The 16,176-nt window shown below is 48.0% G+C and overlaps 1 protein-coding gene across 1 annotated transcript in view; it reads left to right on the top strand.

Annotated features, from left to right (window-relative positions):
* The first annotated feature begins 9,470 nt into the window (after positions 1-9,470).
* TIMELESS (timeless circadian clock) overlaps positions 9,471-16,176 on the top strand; it is an 18,937-nt gene continuing 12,231 nt past the window's right edge. The window contains exons 1-12 of the mRNA XM_008055971.1: positions 9,471-9,627; positions 9,774-9,927; positions 10,048-10,162; positions 10,255-10,317; positions 11,515-11,616; positions 11,798-11,953; positions 12,871-13,004; positions 13,204-13,291; positions 13,447-13,623; positions 13,998-14,215; positions 14,444-14,547; positions 14,788-14,957. Of these exons, the coding sequence (XP_008054162.1) occupies positions 9,531-9,627; positions 9,774-9,927; positions 10,048-10,162; positions 10,255-10,317; positions 11,515-11,616; positions 11,798-11,953; positions 12,871-13,004; positions 13,204-13,291; positions 13,447-13,623; positions 13,998-14,215; positions 14,444-14,547; positions 14,788-14,957 (1,578 nt within the window). The 5' untranslated portion in view covers positions 9,471-9,530. The remainder of the gene's footprint in view (positions 9,628-9,773; positions 9,928-10,047; positions 10,163-10,254; positions 10,318-11,514; positions 11,617-11,797; positions 11,954-12,870; positions 13,005-13,203; positions 13,292-13,446; positions 13,624-13,997; positions 14,216-14,443; positions 14,548-14,787; positions 14,958-16,176) is intronic.

Below are 16,176 nucleotides of genomic sequence, written 5' to 3'. Positions count from 1 at the left end.
TTTATTGTAGAGATGAGGTCTCACTGCCCAGGCGGGTCTCGAACCCGCGGGCTCAGGCAATCCACTCACCTCAGCCTCCCAAAGGCGCGGGATGACAGGCTGAGCCACCGAGCCTGGCTCTCATTGGCTTTTATTAAGTCGGTATATGCACATACTCATAGTGTCTGGCATCTAGTGGATGCTCAGTAAAGGCTAATTCTGATTAGCCCTTTTTATTAGCCCATTACTAATAGCTATTACTTAGTTGTAAGCACTTGGATACTTGCATGAATGCCTTGCTTGCCCACCCTGGGGTCATGCCTTTTGTAGAGTTAGGACTGAGGACGGGCCACTGTCCTTGGGGTGGCATGTCCTCCCTGGGTTTGGCTCCTACAGCTGGGTCATCGCCCCCAGCATGTCTCCTGCCCAGTTGCGACTGCTCTGACTTGCGGACACAAGGCCCACTCCCCAGAAGGAGACTGCTCGGGCCCGAGGGTGCCCTTGGAGCGGGGCATGCCTGCCTCTGGGCCTCTGAGAACCCCTGGCCAGAGTTTCAGGAGGGGCTCTCACTGCTCACGTTGTCCCTTCCTGGGTGGGGTCAGGGGTGCCCCTTCTTCCTTCGTGCTTTCCCCAGTCCCCGTCCCAGGCATTTTGTGCCCAGCCAGAAATACCTGGAAGCGTTGGAGACACGCCTCACAGGAGCTGAGCCTGAGAACATTCTTGGCATCGTAAATACCCAGGGTGGCCACCCTGCGCCACTTCCGCCCCAGTCCATGCCAGGCCACTCACCGAATCTGCCCCTTCCTCCTCTTCTCTCTTGAAGCAGGCTCCGGCCAGGTCTCAGTGGGTAGGAAACCCACGCCTCCCCCTCTGAGTTGCCCCGGAATCTCTCGCTTCCCACGCCGGGGCCTCCCGGGCTCTTTGCTCAAGGCTTCTTTCTAAACTCTTTCTGGCACAGAATTCTCACCCTAGGTTCTTATGACCAGAGCAGAAACAAACCTTCCCGAGGCGTTGGGAGAAGGAAAATGGCCTTTGTTTTTGTTTTGCAGAGCGTGCCTAGAAATGCCACGCCTGGTTTTCTAGAGGCCCTTCGAGTGCTGCAGGCTTAGATCACAAATGAAAAATTCAGACGTGGACAGGTGTGAGAGTCAAGGGATCAGCCTGGAGGATTCTGGGTGTCTCCAGTTCAGCAGAGCAAATGGCAAAACAACAGGTGTCCACAGATGCACGGGCCCACAAGGCAGTCCTACGCAAAGCTCGCTCTGGGATTGCATTTTCCCATGAATTCAGTCCCCTCTGTGCGGCCCCCGCCCCCCAGTCTCCGCGGGGCCCTGGAAGTAATGCATTCTGCGGCCCTGATGTTACAGGTGCCAGGGGGTTATGCGTGACTCAGCCAGGATTAGCTGGCTTTAGGACTCAAAGTTCTGACAGTTTCAGGCTGTTTGTGAGTCATGGAACACTGCAGCCAACCCACAGATGTTGCAGAGTGACCAAAAATTCATGTTGGTTTCAGCAAACTCACAGGAGCCACCATGACGAACAGGACAGAGTTGGGGACCCAGTTTAGGGTCCTCGGAGTCATAAAGCACTTCTTAAAACAGATGACACTTGGGGGCAGAAGGTAGGAGGGGGGTATCCCCCGAAAAATGGAATTATCTTTTGAGGGCGAGCCCCTTGTATTACACTCAGAATTTTTTCCTCTGGATCAAATGGTCATTTAAAGTTTTTTTGTTTTGTTTTGCTTTTTTGAGTTGGAGTCTCACTCTTGTTGCCCAGGCTGGAGTGCAGTGGCCACCTCCGGCCACCGCAGCCTCGACCTGCTGGGCTCAGGTGATCTTTCCACCTCAGCCTTCCAAGCAGCTGAACTACAGACGCACACCAACATGCCCAGCTAGTTTTTGTGATTTATTATAGAGATAAGATCTCACCAAGTTGTACAGACTGGTCTCAAACCCCCGGGCTCAAGCAATCCTCTCACCTCAGCCCCCAAAGTGCTGGGATTATAGGCTGAGCCACTGTGCCCGGCCATTCAAAGTTTTTTTTGTTTTTTTTGTTTTTGAGTTGGAGCCTCACCCTGTCACCCAGACTGGAGTGCAGTGGCCGCCCTTGGCCACCGTAGCCTCGACTGCTGGGCTCCGGCGATCCTTCCGCCTTAGCCTTCCGAGTAGCTGGAATTACAGGCGTGCGCTACTACGCCCGGCTGATTTTTTATTTATTGTAGAGATGAGGTCTCACCAAGTTGCCCAGGTGGGTTACGAACCCGCGGACTCAGGCAATCCACTCACCTCAGCCTCCCAAAGGCACGGGATTACAGGCTGAACCACCGAGCCCGGCTGAGGGTGGGCATTATTATTATTTTCTTAGTGTACTGATAAGGAAACAGATTTAGGTTAAGCCACATATTCAGGGTCACCAGTTTAGTACTGGACAGAACTGGAATTCAAATGCTAGGTGCCATTCTGTTCATACGAGCTGGTCCTTAGAGCAGGGTTTGTTTGGAGCAGAGTGTTCTGTTTTCAGAAAGTAATTTAATTTTCTACGTTGAATTGCAAATGTATTTAATATTTTATCTGTTGTTTTCCTTTGATTCTTGCATTATAAGGCCTACGATTATTGATTCCAGATGAGTATTGCTTCATCTGAACTGTTTGATACTTAGTTGAGTGGGACATATAACTAACATTCCTTTTAAATGTCCAAATCCACTGGGTCTACGGTGTTTGACAAAGTTTGCATCTGGTCTGTGATAAAATGTGAAAGTACATTCAATGTAATGAGTTTTTTCATAAAGTCATATTTATTAAATTCAAAGGACTATACTTTATCCTGAGGTTTTGGCCATAGTTTTTTGGTGTTAAAAAATTGAAGCCTTCCAAATAGCTGGGACGACAGGCGCGTGCTATCACGCCCGGCTAATTTTTTTAAAAATTTATTGTAGAGATGAGGTCTCGCCAAGTTGCCCAGGTGGGTCTCGAATCCACGGGCTCAGGCAATCCACTCACCTCAGCCTCCCAAAGGCGCAGGATTACAGGCTAAGCCACCGAGCCCAGCTGCCTCTTTCTAATTTCAAACAAACATTTTTATCATCCCCAAAAGAAACCCTGTACCTATTAGCAATCACTGTTCATTCTCTCCTGTCCCCAGTCCCTGGCAACCACTAATTTATTTTCTATCTTTCTGGATTTGCCTACTCTGGACATTTCGTATAAATAGAATCATATAATATATGAATTGTGTTTGCCTTCTTCCACTGAGCATAAAATTGTCAAGTTTCATCCACTCTGTGTCATGTATCAGAACTCCATTCCTTTTTATTGTCAAATAATAATCATTGTATAAACATATCACTTTTTGTTTCTCTGTTCATCAATTGATGGATATTTTTTCTTCTATATGTTGGCTATTAATTATGCTGCTATGAACATTTGTGTACAAGTTTTGTGTGGACATAACATTTTATTTCTCAAATATATGCCTAAGACTAACATTAAGAGTGGAATTGCTGGGTCATATGGTAACTGTGCTCTTTTTAAATGTGGACTTTTGAATTTTAGTTTGCATAGTTAGTTTATATGATATATTATTTATTAATATTCCAAAGTTGCTTAGCTGTTCCCCAGGTTTTAAGTATTTGCCTTGAAAGATAGCTCAATCTATAAACATTATATTGGGGGGTTTATTCTCTCTGAGCCTCTGTTTCTTGGTTTGTGAAATGGAGATGGTTTATACCTATCACTGAGGACTACTTGTGTGTTCAAAATATAATAAAGCTGTGACATCATTTTACAAACTAGAGTGCACTAGGAAAAGGCATTATTGTTTGTTTTGTACAAATGATTTCTTTTTTGAATTTTTAGGGATTATATTTTCTATTTATTTATTTATTTATTTTTTGAGTTGGAGTCTCACGCTGTTGCCCAGGCTGGAGTGTCATGGCACACTCACAACTACTGCAGCCTTGACCTCCTGGGCTCAGGCAATCCTTCTGCCTCAGCCTTCCAGGTAGCCAGAACTACAGGTGCACGCTACCATGCTCCGCTAATTTTTGATTTATTGTAGAGATGAGATCTCACCAAGTTGCCCAGGCTGGTCTCGAACCCGCAGGCTCAGACAATCCACTCACCTCAGCCTCCCAAAGCGTTGGGATGACAGGCTAAGCCACCAAGCCCGGCCTTTCTCTTTTTTTTTTTTGAGTTGACGTCTCACTCTGTCGCGACTGGAGTGCAGTGGCACGCTCCCGGCCACCGCAGCCTCAACTTGCTGGGCTCCGGCAATCCTTCTGCCTCAGCCTTCCAAGTAACTGGAACTACAGGGGCGCACTACCACGCCCAGCTAATTTTTGATTTATTGTAGAGACAAGCTCTCACCAAGTTACCTGGGCTGGTCTCGAGCCCACGGGCTCAGACAGTCCTTTCGCCTCGGTCTCCCAAAGTGCTGAGATTACAGGCTGAGGCACCGAGCCCGGCCTCTTTTTCTTTTTTTTTTTATTTGAAGGCTCACTCTGTCTCCCAGTTGGAGTGCAGTGGCACAATCACGGCTTACCACAGCTGCAACCTTCAGGGGTCAGGTGATCCTTCCACCTCTGCCTCTCAGGTAGCTGGGACTATAGGCATGCACCACCAGACCCAGCTAATTTTTTTTTATTTCTTTTTGTTTATTTCTTTATTTTGTGGGGGGGTTGGAGTCTCACTGTGTTGCCCAGGCTGGAGTGCAGTGGCACACTCATGGTCATGGCAGCTTTCACCTGCAGGGCTCAGATGATCCTTCCTCCTCAGCCTTCCAAGCAGCTGGAACTACAGACACACCTACCACGCCTAGCTAATTTTTTGATTTATCCTATAGTGCTGGGATTACAGGGATGAGCCTGGCAATTTTATGTAGTGATAAAGTCTCTCTGTATTGCCCAGGCTGAACTCAGACTCCTTGTCTCAAGCAGTCTTCCAGCCTCAGCTTCCCAAAGTGCTAGGATTATAGGCATTAGCCACCCTATGCTGAGCCATATTTTCTAAAATGGGTTTACTGGTTCAAAGATGGAATCAGAACTGTGTGTGGTGGCTTATGCCTATGATCCCAGCAATTTGGAAGCAGAGGTGAGAGATTGCCTGAGCCCAATAGTTGAGACCAGCCTGGGCAATTTGGTAAGACTGCATCTCTACAATAAATCAAAAAATTAACTGGATGTGGTGGCACATGCCTATGGTTCTAGCTACTTGGAAGGCTGAGGTGGAAGGATCGCCTGAGCCCAGCAGGTCGAGGCTGTGGTGACCATGAGCGTTCCACTGCACTCCAGCCTGGGTGACAGTGAGACTTCAACTCGAAAATGAAAAATAAGCCAGGCTCGGTGGCTCAGTCTGTAATCCTGCACCTTTGGGAGACTGAGGTGAGTGAATTGCCTGAGCCTGCGGGTTTGAGACCCGCCTGGGCAGCGAGACCTCATCTCTACAATAAATCAAAAATCAGCCGGGCGTGGTAGCGTGCGCCTGTAATTCTGGCTACTCGGAAGGCTCGAAGGATTGCCAGAGCCCAGTGGGTAGAGGCTGCGGTGGCCACTTGCAACGGAGTGAAACTCCAACTCAAAAAAAAAAAAAAAAGAAAAGAAAATGAAAAATAAGAACTTTTAAAAATAAAGGAAGGTAGACCTTTCAGATGGAGAGAATAAATAAACTTAGAAAAGATTTGGAGACCATGGGGGTGCCCTGTGTCTTGGAACTTGTATGTTTGTGTTCCTGGGTAGAGAGAAGTGGTAGGTTGGGTGGTTATGTGTGATACAATTATAATAAAAATTATCAGATTGTAGACAATTGAGCAGAGGAAGATGAGGCCAGACAGACTGGGGAAGTAGCTTTTCTTAACTGAATGAAAACAGTGTGAAAGCTCTAAGTTTCCTGTCCATGGCTGACTTTTGTTGTTTTGAGACAGGGTCTCATTCTGATGCCCACACTAGAGTGCTGTGGTACAGTCATAGCTAACTGTACCTTCAACCTCTTGTGCTCAAGCAATCCTCCTGCTTCGGCCTCCTGAGTTGCTGGTATTTCAGGTGTGCACTATGATGCCTGGTTAATTTTTAAAAGTTTTCTTTGTTGAGGTGAGGTCTTAGCAGGTTGTCCAGGGTGGTCCCAAACTCCTGGTCTCAAGCAGTCCTCCTGCCTTGGGCTCCTGAAGTGTTAAGAGTATAGGCATTGAGCTACAGACCCACCCGTGACTGGCTTTTTAATAGTGTGTTTCCACTAGGCAGAGATGGAACTCCTGTTGAGAGCTCGTTTATTCTGGCTCCAATGACAGTAGGCCCAAGGCATCATGATGTCTGGCCTGAGAGCTTACAATTGGTTGTCTGACCTACTTCTTGCTCTGCTTTGCCTATTGCTCTGCAGCCTGGTTTTGTTAAAACTGCAGAGGAAGAACTGGAGCACAAGTCCTGGGTCTCTTATGTAACCTCTCCCCTTCTGGCATCTGCCAGGACCACTTCTTTCATGTCTCCTTCCTGCTCCCCGTTTCGTTTTGGTAATAAGCCGGGAATGATGACTGTTACCATCTCTGTTATTTTTGCCTTTCAGTAAAGTGATGTGTTGAAAGCAGAGGTTCAAGTGCTCTGCTGGGGCCATTTTTACAAACACGGAATCCTCATCAGTGAGGAATCTCTACTAGAGAGGAACCAAGTAAGGAGGAGGGTAGCTGGGAGGACTGTATGAGGTTATCTGGCCGGGAGCCTTCCCAGGTAAGGCTTTGTCTCTGCTCTTAGAGAACTATCATTTCACACCTTTTAGTCCCAAAGTGTGGTGCTGTCTCCCATTTTGTTTTTTGTTTGTTTTTGAGTTGGAGTCTCACTCTGTCGCCCTGGCTAGAGTGCAGTGGCACGCTCATGGCCACCCCAGCATTGACCCACTGGGCTCCCAAATCCTTCTGCCTCAGCCTTCCAAATAGCTGGAACTACAGGTGTGTGCCACCACGCCCAGCTAGTTTTTTTTGTTTGTTTGTTTTTGTAATTTATTGTAGAGACATTTCGCCAAGTTGCCCAGGCTGGTCTCAAACCCACGGGCTCAGGCAATCTACTCGCCTCGGCCTCCCAAAGTACTGGGATTACAGGCTGAGCCACCAAACCCGGCCCTGTCTCCCATTTTGAAGAGGATGTGCTGACACCTCATCTTTTTGCCTCTTCGTCTGTTTTTGTCTGCCACTTGGACAGTGCAGATAGGGAAACTTTTCAGTGGAAGTGCACGCATGTGTGTATGGTTATGAATGTGTGCGTATACAAGTGAGTATGGGCATGCATATATGTGCATGCACACACACACACACACCTTTCTGGAAAAGCTGGATGGATCTTTGAGGCAAGCCAGGGATCTCATACACTGAGCCTACCTCCCTGAAGCCCAGGTTTCGGGGTCTGCAGGTCCCCAAGAAAGGGCAGCACAAGAGAGGAAATCTTGTTTTACTGGCTCACTGTGTGGCTGGGCTGAACAGTCAGAAAGTAGGTTAGCACTGGGTGGGAGTGGAGGGGTAGCAGGCAACTGAAGAAGCAAACCAGTTACATAAATGCAGGGAGATAACATCAGGCATTAAACTTCAGTCCTTTGGAGACTTACTACCCATTTTCTGTGGAGGAACAGGGGTGGAGTCAGTGGCTAGAGGTAGATGTGGGAGCCAGGAAGGGTCTTCTTAGAGGATACTGCCAAGGGCAGAGAGCAGTTTGGTCAAAGTGCCAAGGGGACAGATTGATGGATATTCCTGATTTTACAGAGAAACGGGGTAAAAAATTGTAATATGTTTGTGTATGTCTGTGTTACTAGTGTCAGGTTCCGAAATGTCCAGAATTGTAGATCTGTGACTACTTGATTATTTGAGAGGGTTTAGGAATATCTTAATTTAAAGGGACATGCTTCAGAAAGGGGAGAGGATTCTCCTGGGGAGAGCAACAGGGAGTTTCCCGGTTCCTAGTCACGTCCTTCCCCCACCCATTCTATTAATTCTGTTAGATGCTGAATTATACTGAGATGACCACAGTTTAAAAGTAATTTTGGGAGGCCAGGCACAGTGGCTCACGCCTATAATCCCAGCACTTTGGGAGGCTGAGATGAGAGCAGGATTTCCTGAGCCCATGCGTTCGAGACCAGCCCAGGCAACTTGGTGAGATCTCATCTATACAATAAATCAAAAAAATTAGCCAGGTATGGTGGTGCGCACCTATAGATCCAGCTACTTGGAAGACTGAAGTGGAGGGATCACCTGAGCCTAGTAGGTCGAGGCTGTGGTGACCATGAGCATGCCACTGCACTCCAGCCTGGGCCACAGAGTGAGATTCTGACTCAACAAAAATAAAATAAAAGTAACTTTGGGGAGGAAAGTGAAGGGCCTTGCTCTACACACTCCCAGTGCCTCAGAAGCCAAAGGTTACTAGAATGTATCAGACCCTAAGTAGAGTCACTGCGCAGTCAGAGCTGGGTTTTCCTAATTCCTGTGGTACATCAGAGCTCAGCCCGGGTGAAAGAGCTATGGAAGGTGGAGGGGGCACTGGGCCTGACAATTTTTTTTTTTTTTTTGAGTTGGAGTCTCACTCTGTCGCCCAGACTGGAGTGCAGTGGCCGCTTCTGGCCACTGCAGCCTCGACCTACTGGGCTCCGGCGATCCTTCTGCCTCAGCCTTGCGAGTAGCCGGAATTACAGGCGCGTGCTACCACGCCTGGCTAATTTTTTGATTTTACTGTAGAGATGAGGTCTTGCTGCCCAGGCGAGTCTCGAACCCGCGGGCTCAGGCAATCCACTCACTTCAGCCTCCCAAAGGCGCGGGATTACAGGCTGAGCCACCGAGCCCGGCTGGGGAGGGAAGTTTCCACCCTTCCTCCCAAGGCTCTGTAAGGGTGAAAGTCACAGAGTTGATACCCTTCTCTTATCAAGCTTTCTTCCTACTAGATTATATTAACTCTGAAACAATATTTTTACAATTTCAGACCCTGTTCATAGTATGGAGCAGTGCTTAATTCATAGGCTGGAGCCTCTCTGGTTTTGGTCAGGTAGAAGCCATAACTTGAAACTTCCCCTGGGACTGGCAACAGAGCTTCTGGTTCTGACAAAAGTGAAACGTTTGAGGATCTTGTGCAGAATGCTCTTGAGCATTAGGGCCCTGTCCTGTTCTTCTCTTTTTTTTTTTTTTTTTGAGTTGGAGTCTCACTCCTTCGCTCAGGTTGGAGTGCAGTGGCACGCACATGGCCACCACAGCCTCGGCCTGCTGGGCTCAGATGATCCTTCTGCCTCAGCCTTCCAAGTAACTGGAACTATAGGCACATGCCACCATGCCTGGCTAATTTTTTTATTTATTTTAGAGACGAGGTCTCGCCAAATTGCCCAGGCTAGTCTCAAACCCGCGGTCTCAGGCAGTCCTCTCACCTCGGCCTCCGAAAGTGTTGGGATTATATACGTGAGCTACCATTCCTGGCTTCCTCTCTTCTTTTCATGGAGAGAATGCTACATGTGTCACTTTCCCCTGTCTCTGCAGGCCTCGTCCTTTCTGTCTCCTCTTTCTCTGCCTTCCCTCTCTACTGGCTGGTCTACTGGTGTATGGACTTTTCCATGATGAATTGTGAACTTCTAGCCACATGCAGTGCCCTTGGGTACTTGGAGGGAGACACTTACCACAAGGAGCCAGATTGCTTAGGTGAGTACCTTTCTGAGGAAACAGGTAAAAAAGTTGCTGGACTTGAGGAAGTTTTGAATTTCTCAAGCCATGGGTGTGAGAAACACATGGGCTTGGGTGGAGCTTCTTCCAGGGTTCCACATACATGCTTTGTTCCGTCTCTGAAGAGAGTGTGAAGGATTTGATCCGCTACTTGAGGCATGAGGATGAGACACGAGATGTGCGACAACAGCTGGGAGCAGCCCAGATCCTGCAGAGTGACCTTCTTCCCATCCTTACCCAGCACCGCCTGGACAAGCCTCTGTTTGATGCGGTTATCAGGTTGACTCTTTGGCTTTTTAACTTATATCATGTGCCAGCCTTTGGTGTTTGCACCAATAGGTTTTAGTGAATGTTCCTGGTGAGAAAACTTAACTTCTCCTTCATTCATGGTCTCCCTAGACTGATGGTGAACTTGACACAACCAGCCTTGCTCTGTTTCGGCAGTGTACCTAAGGAGCCCAGCTTCCGGCACCATTTTATGCAGGTGCTAACATATCTTCAGGCCTACAAGGAGGTGAGACTTTCCTCAGAGTCCCTGGGGCACAGTTTGGAGCAATGGGGAAGAAGTGGTTGAATGCTACTCAGTATCCGGTCTCTGTTTCACAGGCCTTTGCCAGCGAGAAGGCTTTTGGAGTCCTCAGTGAAACCTTATATGAGCTACTGCAGCTGGTAAGTGAGTCTTCATCTTTTTCTTTTGAGTTGGCATCTCACTCTGTCTCTCAGGCTGGGGTGCAGTGGCACCCTCAGGGCTACCGTAGCCTCGACCTGCTGGGCCCAGGTGATCCTTCTACCTCAGCCTTCCAAGCTCGGCTAATTTTTTTATTTATTGTAGAGACAGGGTCTCGCCATATTGCTCAGGCTGTTCTCTCGAACCCCTGAGCTCAGATAATCCTCTTGCCTCCATCTCCCAAAGTGCTGGGATTATAGGCATGAGCCACTGTGCCTGGCCCCTGCCGACTTCCTGTCTCTATGTATTTCCCTTTCTTCAACTTGTCATATAAGGGACTGGCTGAGTCTTCACCTTACAGGATTCCATGGGACAGTTAGCACTTTGTACTTCATCTGGGCAGAGGAAGAGATGCTGAGATATGGTCCCAGTCCTTGGGGATATTGTGGTATAATCCATAGTGTTTAGCTGCCTCAAAACTTCTTGAATTCTTTTTTTTTTTTTTTGAGTTGGAGTATCACTCTATTGCCCAGGCTGAAGTGCAGTGACAAATCACAGCCACCCCAGCATCGACCTGCTGGTCTCCTGTGATCCTCCACCTCAGCCTTCCAAGTAGCTGGAACTATGGCACATGCTACCACACCTGGCTAATTTTTTTTTTTGAGTTGGAGTCTCACTCTGTCACCCAGACCAGACGAGTGCACTGGCACGCTCCTGGCTACCGCAGCCTCAATCTGCTGGGCTCCAGCGATCCTTCCGCTTCAACCTTCCAAGTCTCTGGAACTACAGGTGTGTGCTACCACGCCTGGCTAATTTTTTTTGTTTTATTGTAGAGATGAGATCTCACCAAGTTGCTCAGGCGGGTCTCGAACCTATGGGCTCAGGCAATCCACTCGCCTCAGCCTCCCAAAGTGCTGGGATTACAGGCTGAACCACCAAGCCCAGCTTAATTTTTTAATTTTTATTATAGAGATGATGTCTTGCCAAGTTGCTCAGGGTAATCTCAAACCCATGGGCTCAGGCAGCCCCCTCACCTCAGCCTCCCAAAGTGTTGGGATTACAGGCTTGAGCCACCACGCCTGGCCTTGCTTGAACTCTTTAATTGTGATTCTCTTCTGTGCCTTGGTCCTCCAGCCAGGGTAGATGCTGCCTGCCTTCCACAGGGAAACTCTTCTTCTAAGTCTCCTTTTTCTGACTAGGGCTGGGAGGAACGACAGGAGGAAGACAACTTGCTGATTGAGCGGATCCTATTGCTGGTCAGAAATATTCTCCATGTACCATCTGACCTTGATCAGGAGAAGGTAAGGGTCTTGGGTAGTCTGAGTTCTTGTGTTTGGCTAGGTTGAGCTGCCTTTTGGGGACTTTTCTGTCCTTGGACAAGTCTGGGGAGAAACCTTGGTCAAAGAATGAATTGGAACGCCTCAAGGCAGGGCAGTGCAACTGAATGAGCTCCCTTTCTGCCCTTCACCACTCACTTCTCAGAAGATTGATGATGACGCCAGTGTCCATGACCTGCTTCTCTGGGCGATTCACCTCAGTGGCTTGGACGACCTGCTCCTCTTCTTGACCAGCTCACCTGCTGAGCAGCAGTGGAGCCTACACGTGCTAGAGATCATCTCCCTTATGTTTCGTGACCAGGTGAGACCCTGGCCTATTGCCTTGATCCCCTCCATCCCTTTTCTGCTGTGCGGCTCGAATTGCTCTTGTAATAATGGCTGAATTACCTGGGGAAGATGAGTGAGGCTGGGGTAGCCATGTCTTGAGCACAGTAGTCCCCCCTTACCTGTGGTTTCACTTTCCACAGTTTCAGTTACCTGCACTCAACTGTGCTCTGAAAATATTAAATGGAAAATTCCAGAAATAAACATTTCATACGTTTTTAAATTGTGCATGGTTCTGAGTAGCGTGATGAAATCTCCTGCCATCCCATTCTGTCCTGAACTAGATGGGTATCATCCCTTTGTTCAGCATACCTACTCTGTATACTCTGCCTGCCCGTTAGTCACTAAGTAGCCATCTCGGTTATCAGATTGAAAAAGCATAGTATGTATACATAGAGTTTGGCACTATCCACGGTTTCAGGCATCCACTGGGGGTCTTAGAATGTATCCCTCTTGGACAAGGGAGAACTACGCATAAGGTCTCATCGACAGTCTTATTTCTTTTTTTCTTTTTTTTTTTTTTTTTTTGAGTTGAAGTCTCACTTGGTCGCCCAGACTGGAGTACAGTGGCCACTCCCGGCCACTGCAGCCTCGCCTCCTGGGGTCCAGCAATCCTTCCGCCTCAGCCTTCCAAGTAGCCGGAATTACAGGCATGCGCTACCACGCCCGGCTGATTTTTTGATTTATTGTAGAGATGAGGTCTCGCTGCCCAGGCGGGTCTCGAACCCGCAGGCTCAGGCAATCCACTCACCTCATCCTCCCAAAGGCGCGGGATTACAGGCTGAGCCACCGAGCCCGGCTGACAGTCCTATTTCATTCACTCTTTCCATCCCCAGTAGAATTGAACTCAGGAATGACTGTCCTCTGACTCTTCCTTTCTTGTCCTAAATCTAGAATCCTGAGCAGCTTGCAGGACTAGGGCAGGGGCGCTTAGCTCAGGAGCAGAGCACAGATGTCACAGAACTGGAGGTGTTGCGCCAGCGAGAGATGGCAGAAAAGAAAACTCGAGCCCTCCAGCGCAGCAACAGGTATGTGGCAGAGAGCTGCTCTACCCATGCATTTGTTCCCACACTGTGGAGTATTGAGGGTTTGGAGGGTAAATTCTAAGATTGGGTGATTGGATAACTTTTACAGTTTTAACTTGCTCTGATATGCTGATGAAAGAGAGTGGAGATAAACTTCCAGAGAATTGAGGAATCAAATTGGGCTTTTTTTTTTCCTCTGCAGACATTCTCGATTTGGGGGCTCCTACATTGTCCAGGGGTTGAAATCCATTGGGGAAAGGGATGTCATCTTTCACAAAGGCCTTCATAATGTGAGTATTCTCACCTCTGGGGTGGAAACATTGCGGAGTTGGGGGGCCTAGGGAGGGCAGCCATCTTAAGAGTTTCTTCTGAGAAAATTGTCGATAACTGCAGGGGGACGGTGGTGGTTAAGAGTAATTTTAATCCCCCGACTCATACCCCCCAGCTTCGAAACTACAGTTCAGATCTGGGAAAGCAGCCCCGCAGGGTGCCTAAACGTCGCCAGGCTGCCCGGGAGTTGTCCATTCAGCGCCGCTCTGCCCTCAATGTGAGACTCTTTCTCAGAGACTTCTGCTCTGAGTTCCTAGAGAACTGTTACAACCGACTCATGGGATCAGTAAAGGTGAGAGATTGCGAAGGATAGAGATAATCAGAAGTGGAATAGAAAGGTGATCAGAGATATGATAGGGCCAGTGGTGGGTAAGAAACGGAGAGGAGGTAACCCTGGAGTGTGGACTAGAAGGTGGGAAGAATTAGGGTTCCCCTGAGAGATAGTGAAGATGCCAGGAGGGAGTGGGTTATTGACATAACAAAGAGGGAATCTGGAGAAATTGCCCCAGAGGAAAGGGAAGAGGAGAACAAGAGAGAGTTGGAAACTGTGGATCCTAGAGTCTCATTACTGTGGTGTCCAGGATCCACCCCATCATCTCAAGACAGCAGGAAGTTGGAAGCCCTGAAATCATGGTGGTCTCTTTTTGTTTTTCTCTTGGATGTTAGGATCACCTGCTGCGGGAGAAAGCTCAGCAGCATGATGAGACCTATTATATGTGGGCCTTGACTTTCTTCATGGCCTTCAACCGAGCTGCTTCCTTCCAGCCTGGCCTGGTTTCTGAGACCCTCAGTGTCCGTACCTTTCACTTCATTGAGCAGAACCTCACTAACTACTATGAGATGATGCTAACTGACCGCAAGGAAGCTGCCTCTTGGGCACGCCGGTGAGCGAGGTGGTGACTGCAGTTGGAGTGAACATCTTAGCCAGGCTATGAATCAAAATACCTGAATTCTGGGTGTTGCTCTTTCCCCAATTCAGGGTTGAGGTGGTCAAGCTGGGGCGCAAGGACTGGCTGGGAAATTCTGGTTTTGGCACATTTTGTAGTGGGGAGGAGGTTGCTGCTTCCATGAGCCAGTTTTCCTCCATCTCATCTTTTTCCCTCAACTCACAGGATGCACCTGGCTCTGAAGGCCTATCAGGAACTGTTGGCCACAGTGAATGAAATGGACATTTCTCCGGATGAGGCTGTGAGGGAGAGCAGCCGCATCATCAAGAGTGAGCCCCGGGCCAACCCCTTTGGGTCCCTTCCCACTGTGGGAGTTTCTCTGTCCTCTCAAATCCTGCTTTCTCAAAAAAAAAAAAAAAAAGAAGAATGAGCCCCTGGCTGGGGCCCTGATCTCAGCCTTCCCCATCTCTTGACTAGAATCTCATTCTCCCAGTCCCAGCTTCAACCTTCTCTCCTTTTCTAAGCTTTCCAGACTAGTCCTTTCATTCCTTTCTCTTTCCCATTCCTAGACAACATTTTCTATGTGATGGAGTATCGAGAACTATTCCTGACCCTGTTTCGAAAGTTTGATGAGAGATGCCAGCCCCACTCTTTTCTTCGTGACCTGGTGGAAACCACCCACCTCTTCCTCAGAATGTTGGAGCGGTTCTGTCGGAAACGTGGAAACCTGGTGGTGCAGGTACTGGGTAGCCCAGGAAACTTAACATCTCCTAAGCGCTGTAAACCCCAGGGATTCATAACTTTAGAGTCTAGTAATTATGCCATAATATTTTCTGGTTATACCTTGGAAGCATTGTGGTGAGATGGAAATCCCTAGATTATAGAAAGAGTTGTGAGGGAGAGTGAAGGACAGGAGACTCTTTCTTCTCACATTTTCTACAGCTTTAAGTTGATCTGTTAATCTGTTAGAACTACTCTGAACTGAGAGGGCAAGCGTTTTTGTTGGTGTTGCCAATGTAAGTCTACAATAGTTTCCTTCTCCCATTAGATTAATCCCTGATCCTCCATAAATATCTTTGTGTGTGTGTGTGTGTGTGTGTGTGTGTGTGTGTGAGAGAGTTGGAGTCTCACTCTGTTGCCTAGACTGGAATGCAGTGGCACACTAACAGCCACTGCAGCCTCGACCTGCTGGGCTCAGGCAATCCTTCCACTTCCACCTTCTAAGTTGCTGGGACTACAGGTGTGTACCACCATGCTAGGCTAATTTTTGGATTTTTTGTAGAGACGAGGTCTCGCCAAGTTGCCCAGGCTGATCATAAAGCCATGGGCTCAGGCATTCCTCTTGCCTCAACCTCCGAAAGTACTGGGATTATAGGTGTGAGCCACTGCGTCTGGCCCTCCATGAATATCTTAATTCATTCAGGAAACTTAGCATCTCCTAAGCTCCGTAAACCCCAGGGATTCATAACTTTAGAGTCTAGTAATTATGTCATAATATTTTCTGGTTATACCTTAGAAGCACTGTGCTGAGATGGAAAGACGCTTAAATGGAGAGTTAGGAGTTATGGGATCTGGTCCTGTATTGGTTACTTTTGGGATAAATTCAAGCTGCTCATGTCAGTCTTTGGATCCTTAAAGTTGATATTGTAATATCTATCCATGAGCCCAAAATAGAATAATAATTACAAAGCCTGGGACAAGATGAAACCCCCAAGGAATTTGTATTGTACAGGGACTCTGCTTTGTAAAAATAGGTTTTGTATCAGACCTTCCTATAATTCCAGTTGCTACAGCTTAAAATTCTGTCACAGTTAGACTTTATTTATTTATTTATCTTTGAGTTGAAGTCTCACTCTGTTGCCCAGACTGGAGTGCAGTGACTGCTCCCGGCCACCACTGCCTCGACCTGCTGGGCTCCAGCGATCCTTCCACCTCGGTCTTCCAAGTAGCTGGAACTA

This window comes from Carlito syrichta, unplaced genomic scaffold (genome assembly GCF_000164805.1).
Source record: "Carlito syrichta isolate Samal-C Ts95f unplaced genomic scaffold, Tarsius_syrichta-2.0.1 Scaffold302054, whole genome shotgun sequence".
Classification (NCBI taxonomy): domain Eukaryota; kingdom Metazoa; phylum Chordata; class Mammalia; order Primates; family Tarsiidae; genus Carlito; species Carlito syrichta.
The sequence above is the reverse complement of the archived record's forward strand: the minus strand, read 5'-3'. Positions and strand labels throughout refer to the sequence as shown.